Raw genomic sequence first — 22597 nt, forward strand, 5'->3', positions numbered from 1 at the left:
TTACAGAAGCTGTGCTGTGCTTAGTCACTCAGTCGTGTCCAACCCTTTGCAACCCCGCGGACTGTAGCCCGCCAGCCTCCTCTGTCCATGGGATTCTCCAGGCAAGAGTACTGAAGTGGGTTGCCATGTCCTTCTCCAGTTACAGAAGCTGAAGTATTCACATATTAAGACTTATTTCTAGGTCAGACACATCTAGTTTTAAGCCTTCAAAGACATAATTTGGATTGGGAGACAGGAGAGGAACAGCCAACTGTATCTTCTTTGTCCTGCTTTCTTAAGGGGGCTGGAGACAAAGAAAGAGACCCAGAACTTCAGAAAGTTCTGTCACTCTGCATAAGGGTGAAGTCCTGGTTGAGTGGTGAGAAACCACAGAAGCCCTTAAGGGCTTCTCCTCACATAGAGGATGGGCTTCCTCCAGGCTTCTGGGTGGGCCTTGGTCCAGAAATATTCTCTGAAATGCTCTTCTCACCATTGCCTCCACCCTGCAGGGTTTCATGAAGAGAATAGAAGAAAAGGGTGTCCCCGAGGACATGCGAGGAAAGGATAAAATCGTGTTTGGAAATATTCACCAGATTTATGACTGGCATAAGGAGTAAGTGCTGCATCGCCCTGAGGATCAGGGTGTCCTGGAACCGGGAGCGCCCCCATCCTCCCGCATCTGACCTTAGGGGTAGAGTCTGGGGGGAGTCTTCTGTCATTTATCTCCTCATTGAGAAGTAATACAGTTCTGAAGAATGTGGCTTTCTTCTCTTCTCCATCCTCCTTTAGTGTTTTCCTGGGTGAACTGGAAAAATGTATCCAGGAGCAAGACAGATTGGCACAGCTCTTTATTAAATATGTGAGTGTTGCCCCGCGCCCCACCCCTCCCCCGCGCCAGGCTCATGTGCATGCATTTTGCAGTCCCTTCCCTCCTCTTCTCTTCCTCCTCATCCCTTCCTGAGCTGCTGGGTTTTTTCCTCCCTTCCTTGGCAGTTTGGAAGATGGGCTCTTGCCCACTAAGGTTACTCCTCTGTCCCTGATGTTTAGCCGCCTTGGTGCATCTCCAGGGTGTGGACCAGATCTGTGTCCTCTTCTCCATGCTTAGACCAGCTCAGCGCTCTCAGGTTGACGGCGCGGCACAGGGGCCTGAGCGCCTTTCCCTCTTCCCTCCCTTGCAGGAGCGGAAGCTGCACGTCTACGTGTGGTACTGCCAGAACAAGCCGCGCTCTGAGTACATCGTCGCCGAGTACGATGCCTACTTTGAGGTAAGCTGCTCGATTTTGGCTGAACCAGGGTGGGGGCAAGAAACTCAGGCCAAGATCAACCCATTCAGGAATACCAGCCGTCATTCATCGGCAGGTGACCCCCACCCAGCACTGCCCATCCCTCAGGACAGAGATAGCCGCCTCCTCAGAGCCATTAATTAGCTTCTTGGCTAAGTTCTCACGAGTCCCTTTGCTGGAGAGGAGCGGAGGCAGCCCAATGAGTGGACTGGAGTCCCTGCTGATAGAACGCCTCTGTAACTGGAAGACTGCTGCAGAAGTTCCGGTCCTCCTCCCATGACCCCGGAGCCCACTGTGCCCCCAGTCTTCATCACCAGGCCCTGGAGACTGCTGAGGGCCCTCCTCCTCCCGGGGGCCCCTCATAGGCTATGTGTTAATAACAAATGAACTATTGTGTAGGCAGTTCTACCCATCGTGTGCTTTGTAGATTCTAAACCTTTCCTGGCAAACACAAAGACCTGCCTTCCTTTCCTTTGAACCCATAACCAGAGCACCCCAATCCTTTGGTTCCTTTTTGTGTAATATAGCTCCTTTGTGTTCCAGGAGGTGAAACAAGAGATAAATCAAAGGCTGACACTTAGCGACTTCCTTATCAAGCCCATTCAGAGAATAACAAAATATCAACTGCTCCTCAAGGTAAGAGGTCTGTGAGCTCCGCTCAGGGTCAGAGCAGGGTCTTAGTCAGGCTCTGAGTTAGGGAGCAGGTCAGCTCAAGGTTGTGTCTCCATCACACTTTTCCTATGGGAGGCCTATGTGGGTTTTTACCTTACCTGCTGGTTATTTGCATCACGTTTGCCCCCAAGTAAATTGCATGCCTATCGTTCCTGCCTTTAAATTTGGTCATTATTTGATTTTCTTTTTTCCAAATCACTTTCTTACGTTGTTGCAGTCACCAACTGACTTGCTACCTTTAAAAACTAAAAAATTATAAGAGCATAAAATCAGAGAAGAATTCACCAAGAAAGAAAACGCAAAAAAAAACCCTGGAAACCTCAGAAGAGTTAAACCTAAAATTTGACCATTTGTTACCTTTTAAAGTTGTTTAATTTGACTTGTCTTAGAGAAATATAAGGCAAATGGAAGAGATATTTAACTGTCTTGTCTCCATTCCTTCTCGTCATCATTCCCCTTTTGTCCCTATTCACTCACTCTCTCCTCTTTGCCCCTCCCCTCTACGCATAGTTTTGAATCTTTGAATGTTTTTTCTGTGTCTACTGTGACTCATAACTTCATATCTCAGCTACTACAAAGCATTGCCATCTCTGTTGGGGAGGAGTCTTCTGGGTGTCATCTTGTTTTTACGATACTTCATTTTTTTTATAGTGCTGTCTTTTCCTAACTGGTTTTACCCTCCCCTCACCCTTCCCTGCCTCCCTACTTGCTAGGACTTCCTGAGATACAGCGAGAAGGCTGGCTTGGAGTGTTCAGATATTGAGGTGAGTTTTCTGCTTGTAATGCTGGTGGTTCTCATGGGACAGTACTGAATGTCTCCCTCTAAAGGAGAAATATTGGCTCTGGAGGATAGAGGATCCAGGCCAACTCAGACAGCAGAACCCCTTGCAGACAGCTGCCCAGCAGGATGAGGAATGCCAAGCATTGAGGAGCACACTGAGGGTTTATCAAGAACACAAGAATCCAGACCTGAGCCAGAGCAGAGCTTAGCCCCGCTGATGTTCTCTTTGTGGCTCCCAGTGACATGTGGTGGGAAAGGGTGGCATTTGAGCTCTCTAACATCCTGCAGAGATTGAGTGTTTCAGTGTACAGCTTTATCCATGAATCCAGGTACTGTTTGAAGCTGACATATAAATTATTCCATTTTCACTCCCTCCCTGGGCCCCGAGGATTACTCTCTAAGTGAAGTCCTTTGAGACAACGTCACCATGGGGATTATTTTAAGCCAGAGTGGTTACAGACCATTCTGGCAGGTTATTTTAGGTTAAAACCTCTAGTGTTTCACAAGCAAGGCTAAGCTGTTGCTTGGGCAGCCAGAAAGCAACAAAGAGAAGAAAGAAAATGTGAGAAGGAAAGCAAATGGATAAAGAAAAGCGGGAAGGTAGAAAAAGGATGGACTGGGAAGCCTCCTTCCTGCATGTGGTCACTGATTCATGTGGAGCCTCTGCATGGATGACCAACACCCTGCAACCTGGAACAGGAAATCCATTCTCTTCTGAAGTGGACAGTAGGGACCAGTGTCCTTTCCTAGGACCAAGAAGCCACCAGGAGGCCTCAGTCTTCCAGTATGGAATTGTCCTGAGCCCCCCACCCAAGTGCTGCTCCTGGCTATGACTGCTGCTTTTCTTCCCCACAGAAAGCAGTGGAGTTAATGTGCCTTGTTCCAAAACGCTGCAATGACATGATGAACCTGGGACGCCTACAGGGCTTTGAGGTGAGCTCTCAAGAAGGCTTCTTAGCCCTCTCTTTTTGGAGCAGCAGGAGCCCAGGCTTCCCTTTGAAGCCTTGTGCCCACCCTCTCTGTCTCACTTACTGTCTACACCATTGTGCCTGGGCCCCTCTGGTTCACAGGCCTAGAAGATGCACCTATTTAGGGTTTCCAGCAATAGACCAGTCATAGGAGGTCAACCAAGCTGCAGTCAGAATTCCAAGGTGGGGGTGGAAAGACCCAAGATTCTTTATAGCCATGGACCTGCCAATGACCTCTTCCCTTTTCTTTCCTACTTGAGAAATGCTGGGAATGCAAGGGAGTGCAGGACTATGTGATGGGAGTAGAACTAGGGAGAAATGGAACACTTTTTTTTTTTCCCTTCCCTTTTTTCCCCTGGTTCTAATAAACAGGTCTGCCTAGTGGCTGGCTTTTTAGTTAAGTGGATGTTTAAAGCTCTAAAACCTCACAGTGCACATTTCTATTCTTTGACAAAGAGAGTCAAGCCTTGGGGGAAACAGCTGGATGTACCCAGGATTTGGGTTTCAATTGAATATGCTAGTGTGCTAGGGCCTCCATAACCAGAATTAGTGTGCTAGGGTGGTTATAACCAGAGTATTGTAGATTTCAACAATAGAAATACATCATCTCACGTTTCCAGAAGCTGGAAATCTGAGATCAAGGGGTCGGCAAGGGTGGTTTCTTCTGAGTGCTGTGAGGAAGGGGCCTGTTCAGGCCTCCCACCTTGGCTTGCGGATGGCCATCTTCATGTTCAGAGGGCATTCTTCCTGTGTCTTCAGGTCATCTTCCTTCTGTACAGACCTCTGTGGAAATTTCCCCTTTTTATAAACACATCAATCATTTGACTAGGGCCCACTGTAATGACCTCACTTCAACTTGTTTCCCTTTGTAAAGACTCTGTCTTTCAATAAGGTTGCATTCTGAGGTACAGGGGGTTAAGACTTTAACATGCAACTTGGAGAGGGGATTCAGTTCAACCCAAAACAATGAATCTCAGAAGAGCAAATTGGCTTTCCTGATTTAAGCTTAATAAGTGGCTGTTAGTTTATAGCCAAACTTCACTTGTTAACTAAACAGAGTTCAGTTCAGTTCAGTCGCTCAGTGGTGTCCGACTCTTTGCGACCCCATGAATCACAGCACGCCAGGCCTCCCTGTCCATCACCAACTCCCGGAGTTCACTCAGACTCATGTCCATCGAGTCAGTGATGCCATCCAGCCATCTCATCCTCTGTCGTCCCCTTCTCCTCCTGCCCCCAATCCCTCCCAGCATCAAAGTCTTTTCCAATGAGTCAACTCTTCCCATGAGGTGGCCAAAGTACTGGAGTTTCAGCTTTAGCATCATTCCTTCCAAAGAAATCCCAGGGCTGATCTCCTTCAGAATGGACTGGTTGGATCTCCTTGCAGTCCAAGGGACTCTCAAGAGTCTTCTCCAACACCACAGTTCAAAAGCATCAATTCTTCGGCGCTCAGCCTTCTTCACAATCCAACTCTCACATCCACACGTGGCTACTGGAAAAACCATAGCCTTGACTAGACGGACCTTAGTCGGCAAAGTAATGTCTCTGCTTTTGAATATGCTATCTAGGTTGGTCATAACTTTCCTTCCAAGGAGTAAGCGTCTTTTAATTTCATGGCTGCAGTCACCATCCGCAGTGATTTTGGAGACCAAAAAAATAAAGTCTGACACTGTTTCCACTGTTTCCCCATCTATTTCCCATGAAGTGATGGGGCCAGATGCCATGATCTTCGTTTTCTGAATGTTGAGCTTTAAGCCAACTTTTTCACTCTCCTCTTTCACTTTCATCAAGAGGCTTTTTAGTTCCTCTTCACTTTCTGCCATAAGGTTGGTGTCATCTGCATATCTGAGGTAATTGATATTTCTCCCAGCAATCTTGATTCCAGCTTGTGTTTCTTCCAGTCCAGCGTTTCTCATGATGTACTCTGCATATAAGTTAAATAAGCAGGGTGACAATATACAGCCTTGACATACTCCTTTTCCTATTTGGAACCAGTCTGTTGTTTCATGTCCATTTCTAACTGTTGCTTCCTGACCTGCATATAGGTTTCTCAAGAGACAGGTCAGGTGGTCTGGTATTCCCATCTCTTTCAGAATTTTCCACAGTTTATTGTGATCCACACAGTCAAAGGCTTTGGCATAGTCAAGAAAGCAGAAATAGATGTTTTTCTGGAACTCTCTTGCTTTTTCCATGATCCAGCGGATGTTGGCAATTTGATCTCTGGTTCCTCTGCCTTTTCTAAAACCAGCTTGAACATCAGGGAGTTCATGGTTCACATATTGCTGAAGCCTGGCTTGGAGAATTTTGAGCATTACTTTACAGCATGTGAGATGAGTGCAATTGTGCAGTAGTTTGAGCATTCTTTGGCATTGTCTTTCTTTGGAATTGGAATGAAAACTGACCTTTTCCAGTCCTGTGGCCACTGCTGAGTTTTCCAAATTTGCTGGCATATTGAGTGCAGCACTTTCACAGCATCATCTTTCAGGATTTGAAACAGCTCAGCTGGAATGCCATCACCTCCACTAGCTTTGTTCATAGTGATGCTTTCTAAGGCCCACTTGACTTCACATTCCAGGATGTCTGACTCTAGATGAGTGATGACACCATCGTGATTATCTGGGTCGTGAAGAATTTTTTTGTACAGTTCTTCTGTGTATTCTTGCCACTTGTTAATATCTTCTGCTTCTGTTAGGTCCATACCATTTCTGTCCTTTATCGAGCCCATCTTTGCATGAAATGTTCCCTTGGTATCTCTAATTTTCATGAAGAGATCTCTAGTCTTTCCCATTCTGTTGTTTTCCTCTATTTCTTTGCATTGATCGCTGAGGAAGGCTTTCTTATCTCTTCTTGCTGTTCTTTGGAACTCTGCATTCAGATGCTTATATCTTTCCTTTTCTCCTTTGCTTTTCGCTTCTATTCTTTTCACAGCTATTTGTAAGGCCTCTCCAGACAGCCAGTTTGCTTTTTTGCATTTCTTTTTCTTGGGGATGGTCTTGATCCCTGTCTCCTGGACAATGTCACGAACCTCATTCCATAGTTCATCAGGCACTCTGTCTATCAGATCTAGTCCCTTAAATCTATTTCTCACTTCCACTGTATAGTCATAAGGGATTTGATTTAGGTCATACCTGAATGGTCTAGCAGTTTTCCCTACTTTCTTCAATTTAAGTCTGAATTTGGTAATAAGGAGTTCATGATCTGAGCCACAGTCAGCTCCTAGTCTTGTTTTTGTTGACTGTATTGAGCTTCTCCATCTTTGGCTGCAAAGAATATAATCAATCTGATTTCGGTGTTGACCATCTGGTGATGTCCATGTGTAGAGTCTTCTCTTGTGTTGTTGGAAGAGGGTGTTTGCTATGACCAGTGCATTTTCTTGGCAAAACTCTATTAGTCTTTGCCCTTCTTCATTTCGCATTCCAAGGCCAAATTTGCCTGTTACTCCAGGTGTTTCTTGACTTCCTACTTTTGCATTCCAGTCCCCTAGAATGAAAAGGACATCTTTTTTGAGTGTTAGTTCTAAAAGGTCTTGTAGGTCTTCATAGAACCGTTCAACTTCAGCTTCTTCAGTGTTACTGGTTGGGGCATAGACTTGGATTACTGTGATATTGAATGGTTTGCCTTGGAGACGAACAGAGATCACTCTGTCGTTTTTGAGATTGCATCCAAGTACTGCATTTCGGACTGTCTTGTTGACCATAATGGCTACTCCATTTCTTCTGTGGGATTCCTGCCTGCAGTAGTAGATATAATGGTCATCTGAGTTAAATTTACCCATTCCAGTCCATTTTAGTTCACTGATTCCTAGAATGTCAACATTCGCTCTTGCCATCTCTTGTTTGACCACTTCCAACTAAAGACAGTCTATTTTAAATCTAATATGATAAAACTGAAACTAACACAGTTATTGACAGGTGCTTATAGTTGTTGTTGAACCCTTCAGAGAAAGATTTAGATCTTCTAATCCTGTTTCCCAGTAATCTTGAAAAATTGCATTTTTCATTTTGGAAACAAGAGACTCTTCTTTCTGGCTAAACTATAATAAAATAGACATAAGGTGAACTGGTATACATGTAAGGTTAGGAAGTGTAATATTCAGGTTTGGGTTAATGAGTTCAATTCATGATGGTTTTGAGCCAAATTCTTTGGTCCTTTCTGCCCTTACAGCCCATCCTGCTGTCCCTGTCTGATTTTCATCACTTTGTTGTGATCGGGAACTATGCGGAGGGTCCTTTTTGCTCTTAATTTTTTTCACAGGTTCCTGTTCTCCACAGTAGACCTGAAGTATTCGAGAAGAAGGGCCATGCATCAGAAATACATCTCAAGTTTTCACACGGTGTTTCTTAAGTCACACTAGATGACATTTTATACTTGTTTGCTTGGAATTATGCCAGGTCTGAGGGTGTTCTGAACAAGCCAAATAATTCCTTTCACCCTTCGCCCTTCATGTTCCCTGTGTTTTTCTGAGCAAGAGTCTGACTTGAATTTCTCTTGGTCTCTGGAGGAACTGAACTCTGACAGGAGGAGCATCTGATGTGCCTTCTGACCCCCTCAGACTTCACAGGAACCATATTGTACATGTTCATGTGTCCACAGAAGGACATATACAGGAGGGTGGGATTATTTTCTTTTTGAAATCAACGACCACCATCTCCTTTTTTGATCAAATCCTAGAGAGTCTGCTCTGCATTCCTTCTGCTAACTGGGAAGGACCGTTCCTTCTGAAGTGCATGGCTCTGGGGCAGGGAGAAGTTAACCCCTTCACTTGGATTCCCTCCCTTTTCCATCCTTGAGCTTTCCCTTTAGTGTTGGCAGAGCTATAACTCTTGGGTCAGGCTCTTATGTAATATTAATAGAGCTTTTAGAGCTGGTCACTGGCTTAATATTAACTTTGGACCAGGGTAGAGATAAGCCTGTTTGGCTGCTGACCTTGACAGTAAGGCCCATGATCCAAGCAAAGGGCAGGCATTTCTCAGGAACATGAAAGGAAAATAGCTCGTGTGTTAGGTAATGTTTGGAAAAAGGCATCATGTGCAGAGAATAGCCCACATTTGCATTAAAGGACAAAAGTTGTCAGCTGAGATTACAGTTTAGAGGCAGCATTCTGGTCGCTGTCTCAGATGGCAGCATCTTCTTGTTGCAGAACGGTAGAAAAGCCAGGCTCTCCAGTAGCATCTATGAAGACTTGCTGGCTTGGGCTAGATTCCCTTGAAAGATGTGACAGTATCTCTGAAAATCTGGTTAGAACTGGTAAACCAAATATGCTCTACCTCCTAGACTGGGTGTCAAGTGATCTGGCAACTGGAAGCATTATAAGAAGGATTCCAGGACCCCCCAAAAATATCCACCAGCTTATAAAATAAGGGTACCTATTGATAGTACCTCAGCTGTACCTGCTGGTCTGTAGCAGGAGATGAAGGCCTCAGAATTTCACCAGCCTGAAATAATAGAAGAGAGAGGCCCAACTCATCTGTGTGTGTGTGTGCGCGTGTGCGTGTGCGTGTGCGTGTGGTCCTGCCTCCATCATTTCCCTGGCCCTAGATTGGTTCTAGGTCCATGGCTATGAAAGTACCCCGGGTCTTCTCACAAGGGCCAGGCAGGCATACCTCTCAGTGGCACACTTTCTCCAAGGACAGCAAGGCCGTTCCAGCTCTAGCATCACCTACTTTCTGCTTTCCTTTTACTAAAAAATATAAGGGCTAGGACAATTCCTGAACATCTTTTTAGCTAATAATTTTATCTTCTTTCTGGCATTTTCCCCGAACTGCTTCTTTGTGGCTCTGTAGCCATCGTTCCCTTCCGTCTGGGGCCCTATGAGAAGGAAGGTGGCCACAGTCTTCCCTAAATGGGCCCTGATTCAGTCTCTTAATAGAACCTGAGGCTTTTGCTGTTGAGTTTGTGGTCCATGTCCCCAGAGGGAGAGGTTCTGTTACCCAGGGGGGCTAGGGTCATCTCCCTGTCTTTCACTTACTTCATTCCAGCCCTTCTTCCCATCAGGGGACCCTGACTGCTCAGGGCAAGCTGCTACAGCAGGACACATTCTACGTGATTGAGCTGGATGCTGGCATGCAGTCGCGGACCAAGGAGAGGCGTGTGTTCCTCTTTGAGCAAATCGTCATCTTCAGTGAACTGCTCAGGAAGGGATCCCTCACCCCAGGCTACATGTTCAAAAAGAGCATCAAGGTGAGAATCCAGGCGAGGATGAGGAGGGGCAAGGAAGAGCCACATTGGGGGAGCTGCTTTCCAAAGACAAGACACTGGCATGAGTTAGGATCCAGAACGTTGAAGATCTTTTAGGCATGTAGCCTTCAGGCTTGAAGGTCGATTATTGTGAGAAAAAGTGACAGCTTGGCACCAGTCTCTAAGGTGATTGTGTGGGTTCTCCAAGATCGTGTTGCTCACTCAAAAGCAGAAACCGAAGTATTTAAGGTGTTAGAGCCAGAGCACATTTTTGGAAACATATGAAATAAAAGCTTGAAGGAACTGTAATATGTTGTTGATATTTTAAAGCCACTTAGATATCTAAAGGATCCCCTTGGTTTCTTCCAGATGAACTACTTGGTCCTGGAGGAGAACGTGGACAGTGACCCCTGCAAGTTTGCGCTTCTGAACAGGGAGACTTCAGAGAGGGTCATTCTGCAAGCCGCCAACGCTGACATCCAGCAGGCCTGGGTGCAGGACATCAACCAAGTCTTAGAAACACAGCGCGACTTCTTAAATGGTAGGTACTGGGTCTGGCTTCTAGGCAGGCCATTTTCAGGGAACCTCACACCCCTAAGCCCCCTTGGGTCTGGGCTGTTGGTGAGTTATGAGCCTTGATCACATTTACATGCATTCCAACCTTGTAGTTTTCAGAAACACTTTGTGTTGAATTTTTCTGAACCCAAATATACAAGTGGGCAGACAGGGCATGATAAAGAAGGCCATGTTTCCAAAAGAAGAGAAAATCTCTTACAGCCTTGGCACAGAAGTAGTGCCTTGTAGCCACCATTACCAGCTGGTAATAATTGGGGCCAAAATCTGAAATGAGCACATTCTCTTTGTCTCAGGGGCCAGCTATCAGTGATGTATATTTTTCCATTTGGCAGTTAATGGCTGGTGATCTCAGAGGTTCTCTAGTGTTATCTAGAGATAATTGGAAGTTTGGCAGATCAGCTCAAATCCCTCTCTGCTCCCAACAGAGGTGATTGCTAACTCTAAATTTCAGGAATACCTTGAAGCTTCCCAGAACCAATAGTCACTTACACAGAGAATGACATTCTCTATAGACTTACAGGAGTACTGTGCGGCCATATGTGTTCCCATGGTTACACACACACGTCCAACCCTTCAGCGTATCACTTTTTCTAGTCTAGAATCTGGTCTCTTCCAAATGATGCACATAGAGCAATTGCTGGGTGTCTAGCACGGACTGAATACTGTGGGGAGAGACTAGAGGTGATGAACCTTGGGGAAGTCATGACGTGTCGCTGGGCCTCGGTTGGCTCTTTTTGTGAACCATCTGCTTTGCAGCTTTGGAAGCAGGAAAACACAGCACACCTCCCATAGAGAGCGTCATTCTCTGTGTAGCCCCTGTTATCTCCAGATAACTCCAGAGAGCCTGTGAGATCATCAGGTATCAGTTGTACACCATGGTAAGGGATTTAGCACATTGTATTTATTTTAAAACAAATAACATGAGATTATATAGTAGAATGCCTTGATTTTTTAAGATAGAAAATGAGACTTCAAGGCTTCCCAGGTGGCTCAGTGGTAAAGAATTCTCCTGCAGTTCAGGAGATATGGGTTCAATCCCTGGGTCAGAAGATCCCCTGGAGAAGGAAACGGCAACTCACTCCAGTATTCTTGCCTGGAGAATTCCGTGGAGAGAGGAGCCTGACAGACTACAGTCCATGGGGTCGCAAAGAGTTGGACATGACTTAGCAACTAAAACAACGTGAGACTTTAAAGCAATTTTACAGAGAGAGTTTGGGCCATGCCCCTGGTCTCCCAACTGTAGAACATTTCGGTAAAAAAAGAAAAAAAAAAAAAAGATTAAACTATGTGATCTCTAGGGTTCTTTCTGTGATCTCTAGGGTTCTTTCTAATTCTAAAGAATCTAAAATTAAACACCAGCCCAGCCCTGAGGGATAGTAATGAAAGCTGTATACTGTTCACAGCTTTTGAATATACAACGTTGATTTAATGCTTATGTGGATAAAGTAATGTTAAGCAAAAATGTGTGAAATATAAAAAACATTCATTAAATTGCATTCAGTTAGGAATTTCTAATAGATTCTAAGTTGGAAATGAAGTTGCTAAGTTTATCAATTCAGGACAAAAGAATAGTAAGGTAGGACAATAAACTGAAACTGTAGATAACAGAGTACTACTAATGGCTCCCACCCATATATTGAGTCCTTTATCTGTGTGGGACACAGTGCTGAGCATTTCACATATTATCACACTATTTTTCAGATGAGGAAGAGGAAGCTCAGAGAGGTAAATAAACTGGTCCCAAGTCAGAAAACCAGTAGGTGCTAGAATAAGAACTTGAACTAAGAGCTGTGTAACTTAAAATCAGGTTCTTAACCCCAAAACTGCAGTATAGTTGCTAGTGGTAGGGCATACATTTGTCTCTGAACTCCCCAGAAAACAAAACAAAAAAACAGGGTCAGGTATAAGACACTGTATCTGTCAGCCAGATACAAATCCAATCCAAAGATGCACAACTTTCCTAATCCTAAAACTTAAGTTATGCAGATTGAGGCTGGTAGAAGAAGTCTTTCTGTGGAGCTTATTTAAGAAGATATGCCATTTTCAAACACTTCAGCATAATTATTGCATATAACCAAAGTAAAACCCCAGCTCCATGAGAATAGATATTGTTTCACCAAATCAGTTTGCTGCGGTCTGCTTCACAGCTGTCTTGCTATCTGCTTCAGATTTGGAACGGTACTTCTTTGACCATAGTCACTTATCCAGACTTGTATTGATACCTGGTTCCAAGAAAACTTTTCCCCAATTATAGTGAGTTATGAAGCTATTACTGAACTCAGTTCTCAATGCTTAAATATTTACTGTTCTCCAGGGAGAAAGGTCGAGGTCTGGTAGCAGCCCATGCTGCACTTGCACACTCAGAAGACAAAGGACGTGATGATGGACTGGGGCCAGGCTTTTACTTACAGACACGTGTGCAGGCACCTCAGAGTCAGCCTTCCTGTCCTGAGGCCTCAGATGGAAAGGAAATATGGACCGTGTGTTGAGTCCTGTTAAAGTACATACCTATTACTATAGAGATATCCTCGTCATGGGAAGTTCTCTGGGCCTCAGCCATTAACCCAATTAAATATTTGTTACAGTGAACACTGATAGAAACAACATAATCAGGCCAGCCTTGAAGTCACTGTTAGAGAATTTGACCTGTGTGGTTTTTACCTGCTATACCTCTTTACTACTCAGACCCTGGAACTTTATCATTTTAACCTCAGGAAAACAAAGTTCATCTCTTTCCCTTCAAGACAGCTTTCCCCTATCTCCTGAGTTCCTACTCTGTCTTTCACAAAGCCTTCGCCTCATGAGCCTCCAAGTCCTCGTGGGATTTCCAAAGCTGAGAGTAACAGTCTGCTCTTTCCCTGCAGCCCTCCAGTCGCCCATTGAGTATCAGCGGAAAGAAAGGAGCACAGCCGTGATGAGGCCCCAGCCTGCTAGGGTTCCCCAAGCCAGCCCCAGGCCCTACTCCTCCATCCCCGTGGGCTCCGAGAAGCCCCCAAAGGGCTCCAGCTATAACCCGCCTCTGCCACCCCTGAAGATATCTACCTCCAATGGCAGTCCAGGGTTTGACTACCACCAGGCCGGGGACAAGTTTGAGGCCAGCAAGGTAAGTGATGGCCCATCACCTCCACCCTCACCCTCCTTGAGGGCACAACCTCTGTTCTTACTTCATAAAGTAGCATCTTTTTATGCTGATTGTTTTAGCAGGAAGAATCCACTAAATACCTTCTAGTCTCAATTATGTCTCTTCCTTCTCTGAAAAACTGAGTGAGTAAGGCCAGTTTCCCCCAGGTTCAGACACTCTTGTTGAAGGGCTATTGTTGCCATCGGCAGAAACGCTGTAGGTAGTATTGTAGTAGCAATTATGATTTGAGGCAAATAGAGGAGTTGTGAGGTGGATCACCTAAAAGTCGCAACTCTAGGGTCTGACAACTTGAAGAGATTGCCCCTTCTAAAAATGAGCTCCTGAAGCGAGCCCACAGCTCTTCACCACCCATAGGCTGATGCAGCAAGGGGGTGCTGCCCATTGATGTGTAACTGTGGAAGCTACCCTTGGATTAGGCATTTATCGCAGATAATCCACAATTCAAACATTGTCATGAGGATTGTCATCAATGTACACAGCTGTGTTGACCCCACAAAGTAGTAGAAATGACAATGAATGGGAAAAGTGCTAGATCAGGAGTTAGGCTATCTGGTTTCCATTCCAAATTCTGCAGCTCAGAACTTTGTGTCTTGCATTAGAACCTCAGTGGGTTACTTAATCTCATCAGGCCTCCATTTCCTCAATGGGTCTATGAATAGGAATGTCTACATTTTTGACCTATATGTTTTTACCTTATAGTTTTATTTTTCTTACCCAAATTATTAGATGATACTGATTTTTTTTTTTTCCAACCACACTGCACAGCTTGTGGGATCTTAGTTCCCCAACCAGGGATTGAACCCAGACCCTCAGCAGTGAAAGCATCAAGGAATTTCCAATTTTTTTTTTTAACTATTAATGACCAAGTTCAATTCTGTGTTAGAGTAATTATACTGACCTATTTTATCACCTGGAAGTGATTTCATCTTAAAATCCCTTGCCCTTGTGAGTAAGTTGAAGTCACATTAATTTACTGAAGAATTTCTGGCTCTCACCATGCTGTGAGGCAACCAGGCATCCATGGAAGTTGCAGGTCTGTCTTGAAGTAGCTTCCCAGTGCAGAGTCACGTGAAAAAGTCATGGGCGCAGGATCCTTCATATTAATGAGTACCGGCTCGGGGGGTGGAGCTGGGGGTCTGGAGGAGTTCTGTTCCCACAGTGGTTGGGTCAGGATAAGTCATGGCCTGGCCTTTGAATTGGGCAAATGTCTCACTGTTACTTCTGTCTCAAAGAGGGTCAGAATGTAGAGTAAGACCAATGCTTTTTCAAAAGGAAGAAAAAAAATGTATCAAAGAGCCTGTGTTCTTTTTACTGGGAGGTTGTGACCACTGACCTGACCTTTGCCCAGGTGTTTACATATGTCTGTACCTTTGCCACAGTCTTCCTCCCATGGAGGATGCTGGCAGGAAGGTGCATGCTAAGGAGGGATTTCCACACGGAAGGCATGTTCAGTCCTTTCCCTACGGCTGAGCAGTATCTCCGCCTTTACGCCCTCAATTATAGTATTAATGAAACATGGCCTTAAAATACATTCTCAGATCCCATTTATGAGTATAATTTCATTTCTCAGGATAATTTCTGCCTGCTATTTACCTTGCTAGTAGGAAGACTGGCTTTTAACCACACAAGGGTGCAGAGCAAGCATGTGTGAACCAGCCTTCGTGTATCTGTGTCCCTTTCACTTTGTCTCCTCGCAGAGTGACCTGGGAGGCTGCAATGGGGCCTCATCCATGGCTGTGATCAAAGATTATTATGCACTGAAGGAGAATGAAATCTGTGTGAGCCAAGGTGAGGTGGTCCAGGTCCTCGCCGTCAACCAGCAGAACATGTGCCTGGTGTACCAGCCCGCCAGCGACCACTCCCCCGCCGCTGAGGGCTGGGTCCCTGGCAGCATCCTGGCGCCCCTCACCAAAGCCATGGCAGCCACAGAAAATAGTGACGGGAGCATCAAGTAAGTGCCTCGTTGGCGTCCCCAGGAGAGGAGTATGTGGATCTAAAAAAAATTTCGAAACAAAGAACACAAAAATGCAAACACATGATAGGGAGTTCCTGCTGCTTATTCGCGACAGCACCAGCGGGACCAAGGTCTGAGTGCTGGACCCACGCGCAGCAGGGGGCATCGGGGCTGGATTGTTCAGTTTTTTCTTTGGTGGTGGTGGTAACAGCAGTGGTTTTCTTTCCTTTTCATTTATAATTTTCTGTTTTGTTTTTTTTTCTTTTCTCCCCATCACCCCCTTGTTAAGAAAAGAACCGTACTGAAACCCTAGGTGACAAAAGGCATGCCTCCTGTTGCTCCATTTGACCCACCACAGGATTCACTGGACTGGACTTCTATTTATATTGTATTAAGTTGCTGATACACACACACACACACACACACACACACACACACACATATATATATAATTTTTTGATTGACTCCAAAAAATTACCTTAGCACAAATGCCAGACCTGCATAGGTCAGAGGCCTGCTGCTTCTCCCAGGAGAGGGGGAACTTTTTGGTCGTCTATGGAAATTCCTGTGTACAGATTGTAACTTTTTTTTCTAATTTTCCCCCTCCCCTGTCACTTTAATATATGTTCATGGTCATTTGTAAGATATTTCTCTTCCTCATTTTGGTTGCGAAGGCTCTTCCAAACACATTCCTGTATAAAGTATTTTGCACTATTTAAAGAAACCCATATGGATGAAGTCAGGCTGTGCAATATAATGGAGAGTCACAATGTTCATCATTGTACCTGTAATGTAACTAATAATTTTAAATGTATTATTTTAAATATGTAAAATAAATTTTTACCATGAGCATGTCTTTATGAGGTTAAAACTAGTGGACCCTTTTTCCTCATTGCACTGTTCTGGAACTTTTAAATGCACAAATGATTATTCTTCTTCTTCCTCTTCTTTTTTTTTTTTTCTTTAAGAGTTGGTTGAATGCATTGGCAGTTTTTTCCTAAACAAAAAGTGCCTTTACCACCAGAGATCCAAACCTAGCCTTCCCTTCTAAACAGCCCCTGTGGGTTCTCTGTAACCTCTGAGATGAGGAATGATGCCACTCGGATGCTGTCCAACTGGGTGACCTGGTGGTGCTGATGTAAATCAATGGCTAGTGTAGAAGGTGGTGGGGTGGCTCGCAGCCCCCACTGCGCTCCACGCTGAGTGGTCACCGGTGCCCAGGGAGGAACTCGCACAGGATACTTGAGGGGCAACGCCAGCAGAGCTGTACCTCCTTGGTGCTTTCTCTGGCTCAGGAGACAGGTTGCTGACCCCACCCTGGCCTTTCCAGGTAACCATAGGCCCAGCTGGAAATCAGCAGCAACCCCTAAAGGGCAATCGACCCCATTCATCTTATCCTTTAGATAGTTGGTTTCAGAAGCCTTGGAAATAAAGGCCCTCAAAGCATTCAGGTTCTTATTAATCAATGACTTACAGCACTAGCTAACTCATAATGAGTTGTGATCTAAATATCCAGGCACTCAGCACTTCTCCCTTCTCACCTTCACATCTTCTGTTCACATTTCACACCTTCCACGGGAAGACTGGTAGGAAGGGTGTCAAACTAGGCAAAAGAGAGCAGATTCAACTACCAATTGCTCATTTGGTTCCTTATCAGCAGTTCTTGCTCAAGGGTTAGTGGGAGTGGAACAGAGCAATGGACTGGAAGCGGTTGTCACTATTTATCAGTGAAGGACACTCATTGCACCCTCCCAAGGGCTGCTGTGACCACAAGTGTCAAGCTGGTTGTGATGCCTACAGGATAAATGTCACTGAAATGTCTCTGTTTCCACATCAATCCCTGGGCTTGTGGCCAAGAGATGGAAGATCCCCAGACCATGATGACGCCTTCTTCTGGGAAAAAGAATAGTGAAATTAAGTGTGTTCTGCCTCTTGTACTGTTTCGTGTCTGCTTCTCAACATTGCTTGCAGCGTTTCTAGTTTCAGGGTTGTGATAAACATAGGAACCCACCCCCATGCTCACGCACACACACACTGTACTGGCTGCCCTAAGAGTCTTTTCAGCAGGAACCTCTGACTCAAGATGTTCTCAGAATGAGCAGGGACTTTGCTTTGGGGGTAAAGATAGGGGATTAAAGTCTGGAGTTAAGGTGATATTACCTGAAGTTAGTTTCTGTGACCAGTTCTCACTCGGAAACAACTGTTGGAGTGAACAGCTGGTATGCAAGGGATCCCAGGGAGCCTGCCAATTTAGGAGATATAAGAGAAGGTCTGGCCAGGAGATTCTTTCTTGCCTTTTGTGGGAACTGCTTTCCAAGAAAAAAAAAAAAAAGAGAGAGGACATGACTATTATCACTCTTTCCTGCTCAGAAAGGAGATTGCTAAACCTCCATGTTTGTGATGAATATTTTGAGCACATCTTCCCCCAAACATCCTAAAATCCCTGACATTTGTGGAGTTTTCTGGAGGAGATGCTGTGTATTTTGGGGCATCCTCCCTCCTCCTAAATCTCATAGGTCTCTTTCTCTCTCCCTGTCTCCCTTAATGAAAGCTCTGTTAATTGAGCTTTGTCTGTATAGGCCTAAACTTGATAAGGAGACACTGGAGAGGAGCCAGCCTCACTTACTCCAGACATGATAGAATGTCATCCAAACTCTGTGACCACATCTGAAACTGACGATGCTTGCCCAGGTCCCCGATGCTGTTTGTGGCTTGACTTTTGATGTCTTTGTCTTTGAGTTGTGGCATATGTGGAACTCAAGAGCTCTGCACTAGCCTCTCTTTACAGGTCTATGAAGAAATAGCTCCAAACCCCCTAGTGAGAAGAAAGAAGTTAGGATAGTGTGAAAGGGCATTGTTACTCTCGCCTCCTGAGAGCACATGTTGAGTCTTCTCCCATCAGGAAAATTCTAAGACCTCTCAGTGGTTGACAGAGCCCTGTATTCACAGACATGGTATAATGTGGAGAACATCAACCCTTCGTCCTAACTCCTCCAGATGAATGAGTGGTACTCACCAGTCTATTAAGTCAATGCCCTACAACTTCTATCTGTACCACACAGTGTTTGAGACTGGCTGCAGCGCAAATACAAATAATGAGATGGAAACCTCATTATCATGCTTTTGGGTCTCTGTGTCTGATCCTGGGAAAGTGCCTTACACACTATAGACTATACCTCCCTTATATTTCCTATTTGACTCCCCACCCCAGTCCTCCCATCCACCATACCCTTCAGGAAGGGAATTCCTAAGTCCTCTAAGCCCTCATCAATATGATATAAAAACGTCCCTCAGTAAATTATTAATAACTCCATTCTCATTTTTCCCTCCAATGCTGCAACCAACCTCACACATCTATTGGGAGGGGTAAAAGTTCATCCTCACTCACTTCCTGTTGGAAGTAAGATCCACTGCCAGCCTCTACCACAGGAGCTGGTGTGCAGGTTTGGGGCCTCCGCAGCCAGGGCTTCACTGGAGTGCCTCACTTGCTGACTCAGCAGAGGGTGGCAGTCCCACCCACCGCCTCACTCTGCCTTGACCTACCATTTTGATTGGTGCATTTTTTGGTACAACAGGAAGTCATGTTCATGGCATACTCTACGCATGAGAAAGCGGGCAGAAGTGGAGAACACGGGTAAAAATGAAGCCACAGGGCCTCGTAAACCCAAGGATATTCTGGGCAACAAAGTCTCTGTTAAAGTGAGTAAGGTATTCCGGAACTATGTCCAACCTCTCATCTACCCTCACCCTGCAGCATTCTCACAAGGAGACTTGGGTGGATGGGGACCAGAGGGGAAGTAGTTTAGTAGGATTTTGCATGCGAGATCAATTTATTTTTTATTTTTTATTTCTCCTGGCAACTTCGATTCAAATAAGTAAGTATCTCTTTTTTTTCTTTTATACCTTCCTTCTTATACTATGCAGATGTTTTATAGCAAAATTATCTGCAGTATTATTTATTCTCTTAGAAATGCAAGATGCTTGATTCATAGTAAAGTTCTCAAAGTCACCCATTCAGTGTCTTGGGTTTAAAAATACATGCAAGGTAAAGAGATTAGAGCTGTTTTCCAAACCTCCAACCCTTTGAAGTCTGAGGTTTGGAATGTAAGGGCTACTGTGTCCTTGGTAAAATTTCATTTCTTTTCCCCAGAATTCAGACATCACCTTCAGGCCTATGCCTGGGCAGAGAAGGGAAGCATGTTGATGAAACCCAAGCTATTGCTCTGTAATAACCCAACTATGATAATGAACTCCCTGATTCTAAGCTTCGGCAGATCCTTGGTGTACCCCATCTTGAAATGATGTGATCTCTTTTCTTTGTGTTGGGCCCTCAGAAAAGATCTGCCTCTGGACAATGGAAACTAGATTGCTGATGTGTAATATTGTGATAATGTGTATTATCTACCTGAGTCTTCCTGAGAAAAATAGGAACAGTCAAAACCCATTCTAATGTTCTTCTTGGGGAAAAGAAATTACACTGTCTCCCTCACCCTCGCCTGGGAAGTCCAGCCTCACAGAAGACACCAGCTGAAATTAGACAGCACTCATGCTTCATTTGGCTGCTTCCATTGCTATTTCCTGGGAGATGAGTGGCTCTCCCTGGAAAGAGCATGCTGCCGCCCCAGGTGGCCCGCACCCACCTCGACAGCACCTGGTTTCTCTCTGCCCACTTTCCCATTGTTCACGCTTCTCTTACGTTCTCCCCACTCTCTAGCCAACGCTGCCTGTGTTCTAACTGTGTTCTCTTTCTTCCCCCACCTCATGCTGCCCGTCAAGGAGACGAACAGTTCCGAGGAGTCAGAGTGTGATGATCTTGACCCTAACACTAGCATGGAGGTAGAAGCAGCTATTGTCGTCCTCTTTACTACAATGATTGTCTGTTTTGGTGTGTTCTGTAGCAGTGACCTCGCTCAAGTGACCAGCCAGTCAAGGATACGTGGTGATATTAGGGCATTTCTGGGTGTCCCATCCAACTTCTAAAAAAGAAAACAAAACTGAATTCAGTTTAATTTAAATTAAAAAAAAAAAAAAAAACCTCTTCCTAGATGCCTTTTTAAAAACTTCTGGTTCCCTTGAATGCTTGCTTATTATTTTCTTCTTTGGACAATTTTGGCTTTGTGTAGAAAATCTCCAGCTTCATAATGGGAGACTTGGAAAACATTTTTTCATGGAAAATAGCTTTATAAATAGTGACTGGTTCTCAATTAAAGAGAAGAACCCTTTTTTTTCTTTTATTTTAGTTCTCCTTGCTCCCTTTTCCCTTTTCCCTTTCCCCTTCATGTTCTTTTTCTTCTGGGACTAACTCCTCCCTGAAGGCACCAGTAAAATCAGGGATTAGGTGTGGTTTGTGGGATGACCTGGCCCCCGGTCACTGTGTATAGCTGGCGGATAGCAAATGAGGAGTGATCGCAGCAACTCCAGAACCCGCTCTTCCCCAGCCGCCAGGGCTCCTGGGCAGTAGCTGCACCTGTCATGAAGGAAAAGAGCCTTGGCAACAGCCTGCCTCCTATAGGCCTTGCTGAGTCCTTTCTAGAGATAAGGAGGCTGAAACCCAGCTCGGGGGCCTTTCTCATATCACAGGGTTACAGGAATGTGGAAGAGAAACCAACATCTTCACCAGCAAGAACATCCAATCAACTTCAACTCCTTCTAGGCCAGGAACTCTTTGGGATTATAGAATTAGGACTTTCACATGGCTCACTACTGACAAGCATCATAAATTTACAAACCCTAGAGAATTGGAGCAAATGGCTTTCCTGCCATTTTGTCGTTCCCAGTAAATTGAAATGTTTTCCTCCAAATCTGTGCCCACATCCCTGATAATGGATAAAAGTTTGAGAGTTCTTCTGTGCATAAAATGTAGAATGTATTTTTAAAAACTTTTCCTTTTTACAGCCCTATGTTTTTCACTTAACTAAATGGACCTTTATTATTCTAATTTGACCTAATCCCAAAGAAAGCCACCACCATATGATGACAACCAGCACAAAAGCCGAGGAAAACCACATGACTCTAAGAGGGATAAGTCAGTGGTGGAAGATGCCAGCTGAGTTCAACCAAGCCAGAGACTAGTGGTTGAAAGTGAGAGATCTCTCTGGAGAAAACAGTCCCCTCTGGCTGCAGGTGTTGCCACAGAGCTAAATCTGGCAGGTGTAGGCCAGTCCGGTGCTCCCCTGTGGGGTATCTTAGAGAGTGAGGAAGGTAGGGGAAATTTCTGGCTCTGCTTTCTTTGCATTTCACAAGACAAGCACCAACTCCTGGGGAGCCCACACCTGTCAGCTCGGAGATATGCCTCATGGCACCTCTATCTCCAGACCTCAGTGTTGCTGGCATGTCCTGAAAATGTCATCTGCAAATACCTTGAGGGAGCGGGGAGAGCCAGGTATCTGCGTTCTACAAGGCAATTTGGGACGTTTCTCAGCTCTGGTGGACTAGGGGGAGAAGAATGACTTTCCTTCTCTGCTCTTTAGAGGAAGAATTAGGCACAGGTAGGTGTGGGACCAGGTGACCTTCTCATGGGTCAACACTGAGAAGGTTGACTGATGTAATTAATACTCTGTTCTGCGTTTAGACGAGAAAAGCTTGCAAGTGTGCATGTCTTAGCCTTGCTTTGTGAATTGCACACATTTCTTGGGTTCTTGTTCATCCAAGGCTTCACATGAGCTTGAGCACCGGGAGGTGCTGTGGTTGCATAAGGAAACATGTTAGGATGTCAATGCTGATATAAAGAAAGCCAAAAATTGTGTTGATGCATGTATGAAGTTTTCAGATGTAATAGCTGAGGCAGAACTGGAACTCTTGAAGGAGTTGGAAGCTGCAAATATTCTGGTTAATCAAGTTTTCTGTAGTAGAAGTGCCTGCAGCCCTCGTACATTCATGTGGATCCTTGTCGGAATTATCGGGCTCTTCTAAACTGTGTTGCTATGTTGAAATTAACTCTGAGCACAGAAGCAGGTGCTGAGGGAAAGCAGGCATCATGGCACTGTTAGCGTTTTCAGACACAGAGGACAAATAAGATATACAAAGTTAACCTATTCAATATGAATTGAGAATTTTCTCAAGGGATAG

General features: G+C 44.9%; 1 protein-coding gene across 1 annotated transcript in view; it reads left to right on the top strand.

The window, feature by feature from the left end:
• Positions 1-22597, top strand: part of KALRN (kalirin RhoGEF kinase) — a 694022-nt gene that overhangs the window by 637448 nt on the left and 33977 nt on the right. The window contains exons 40-51 of the mRNA XM_052653860.1: positions 489-592; positions 769-838; positions 1158-1244; positions 1806-1898; positions 2648-2698; positions 3571-3648; positions 9675-9860; positions 10227-10398; positions 13298-13536; positions 15273-15526; positions 19105-19228; positions 20306-20365. Coding sequence (XP_052509820.1) covers positions 489-592; positions 769-838; positions 1158-1244; positions 1806-1898; positions 2648-2698; positions 3571-3648; positions 9675-9860; positions 10227-10398; positions 13298-13536; positions 15273-15526; positions 19105-19228; positions 20306-20365 — 1518 coding nt within the window. The remainder of the gene's footprint in view (positions 1-488; positions 593-768; positions 839-1157; positions 1245-1805; positions 1899-2647; positions 2699-3570; positions 3649-9674; positions 9861-10226; positions 10399-13297; positions 13537-15272; positions 15527-19104; positions 19229-20305; positions 20366-22597) is intronic.

Source organism: Budorcas taxicolor, chromosome 1 (genome assembly GCF_023091745.1).
Source record: "Budorcas taxicolor isolate Tak-1 chromosome 1, Takin1.1, whole genome shotgun sequence".
Taxonomy (NCBI): domain Eukaryota; kingdom Metazoa; phylum Chordata; class Mammalia; order Artiodactyla; family Bovidae; genus Budorcas; species Budorcas taxicolor.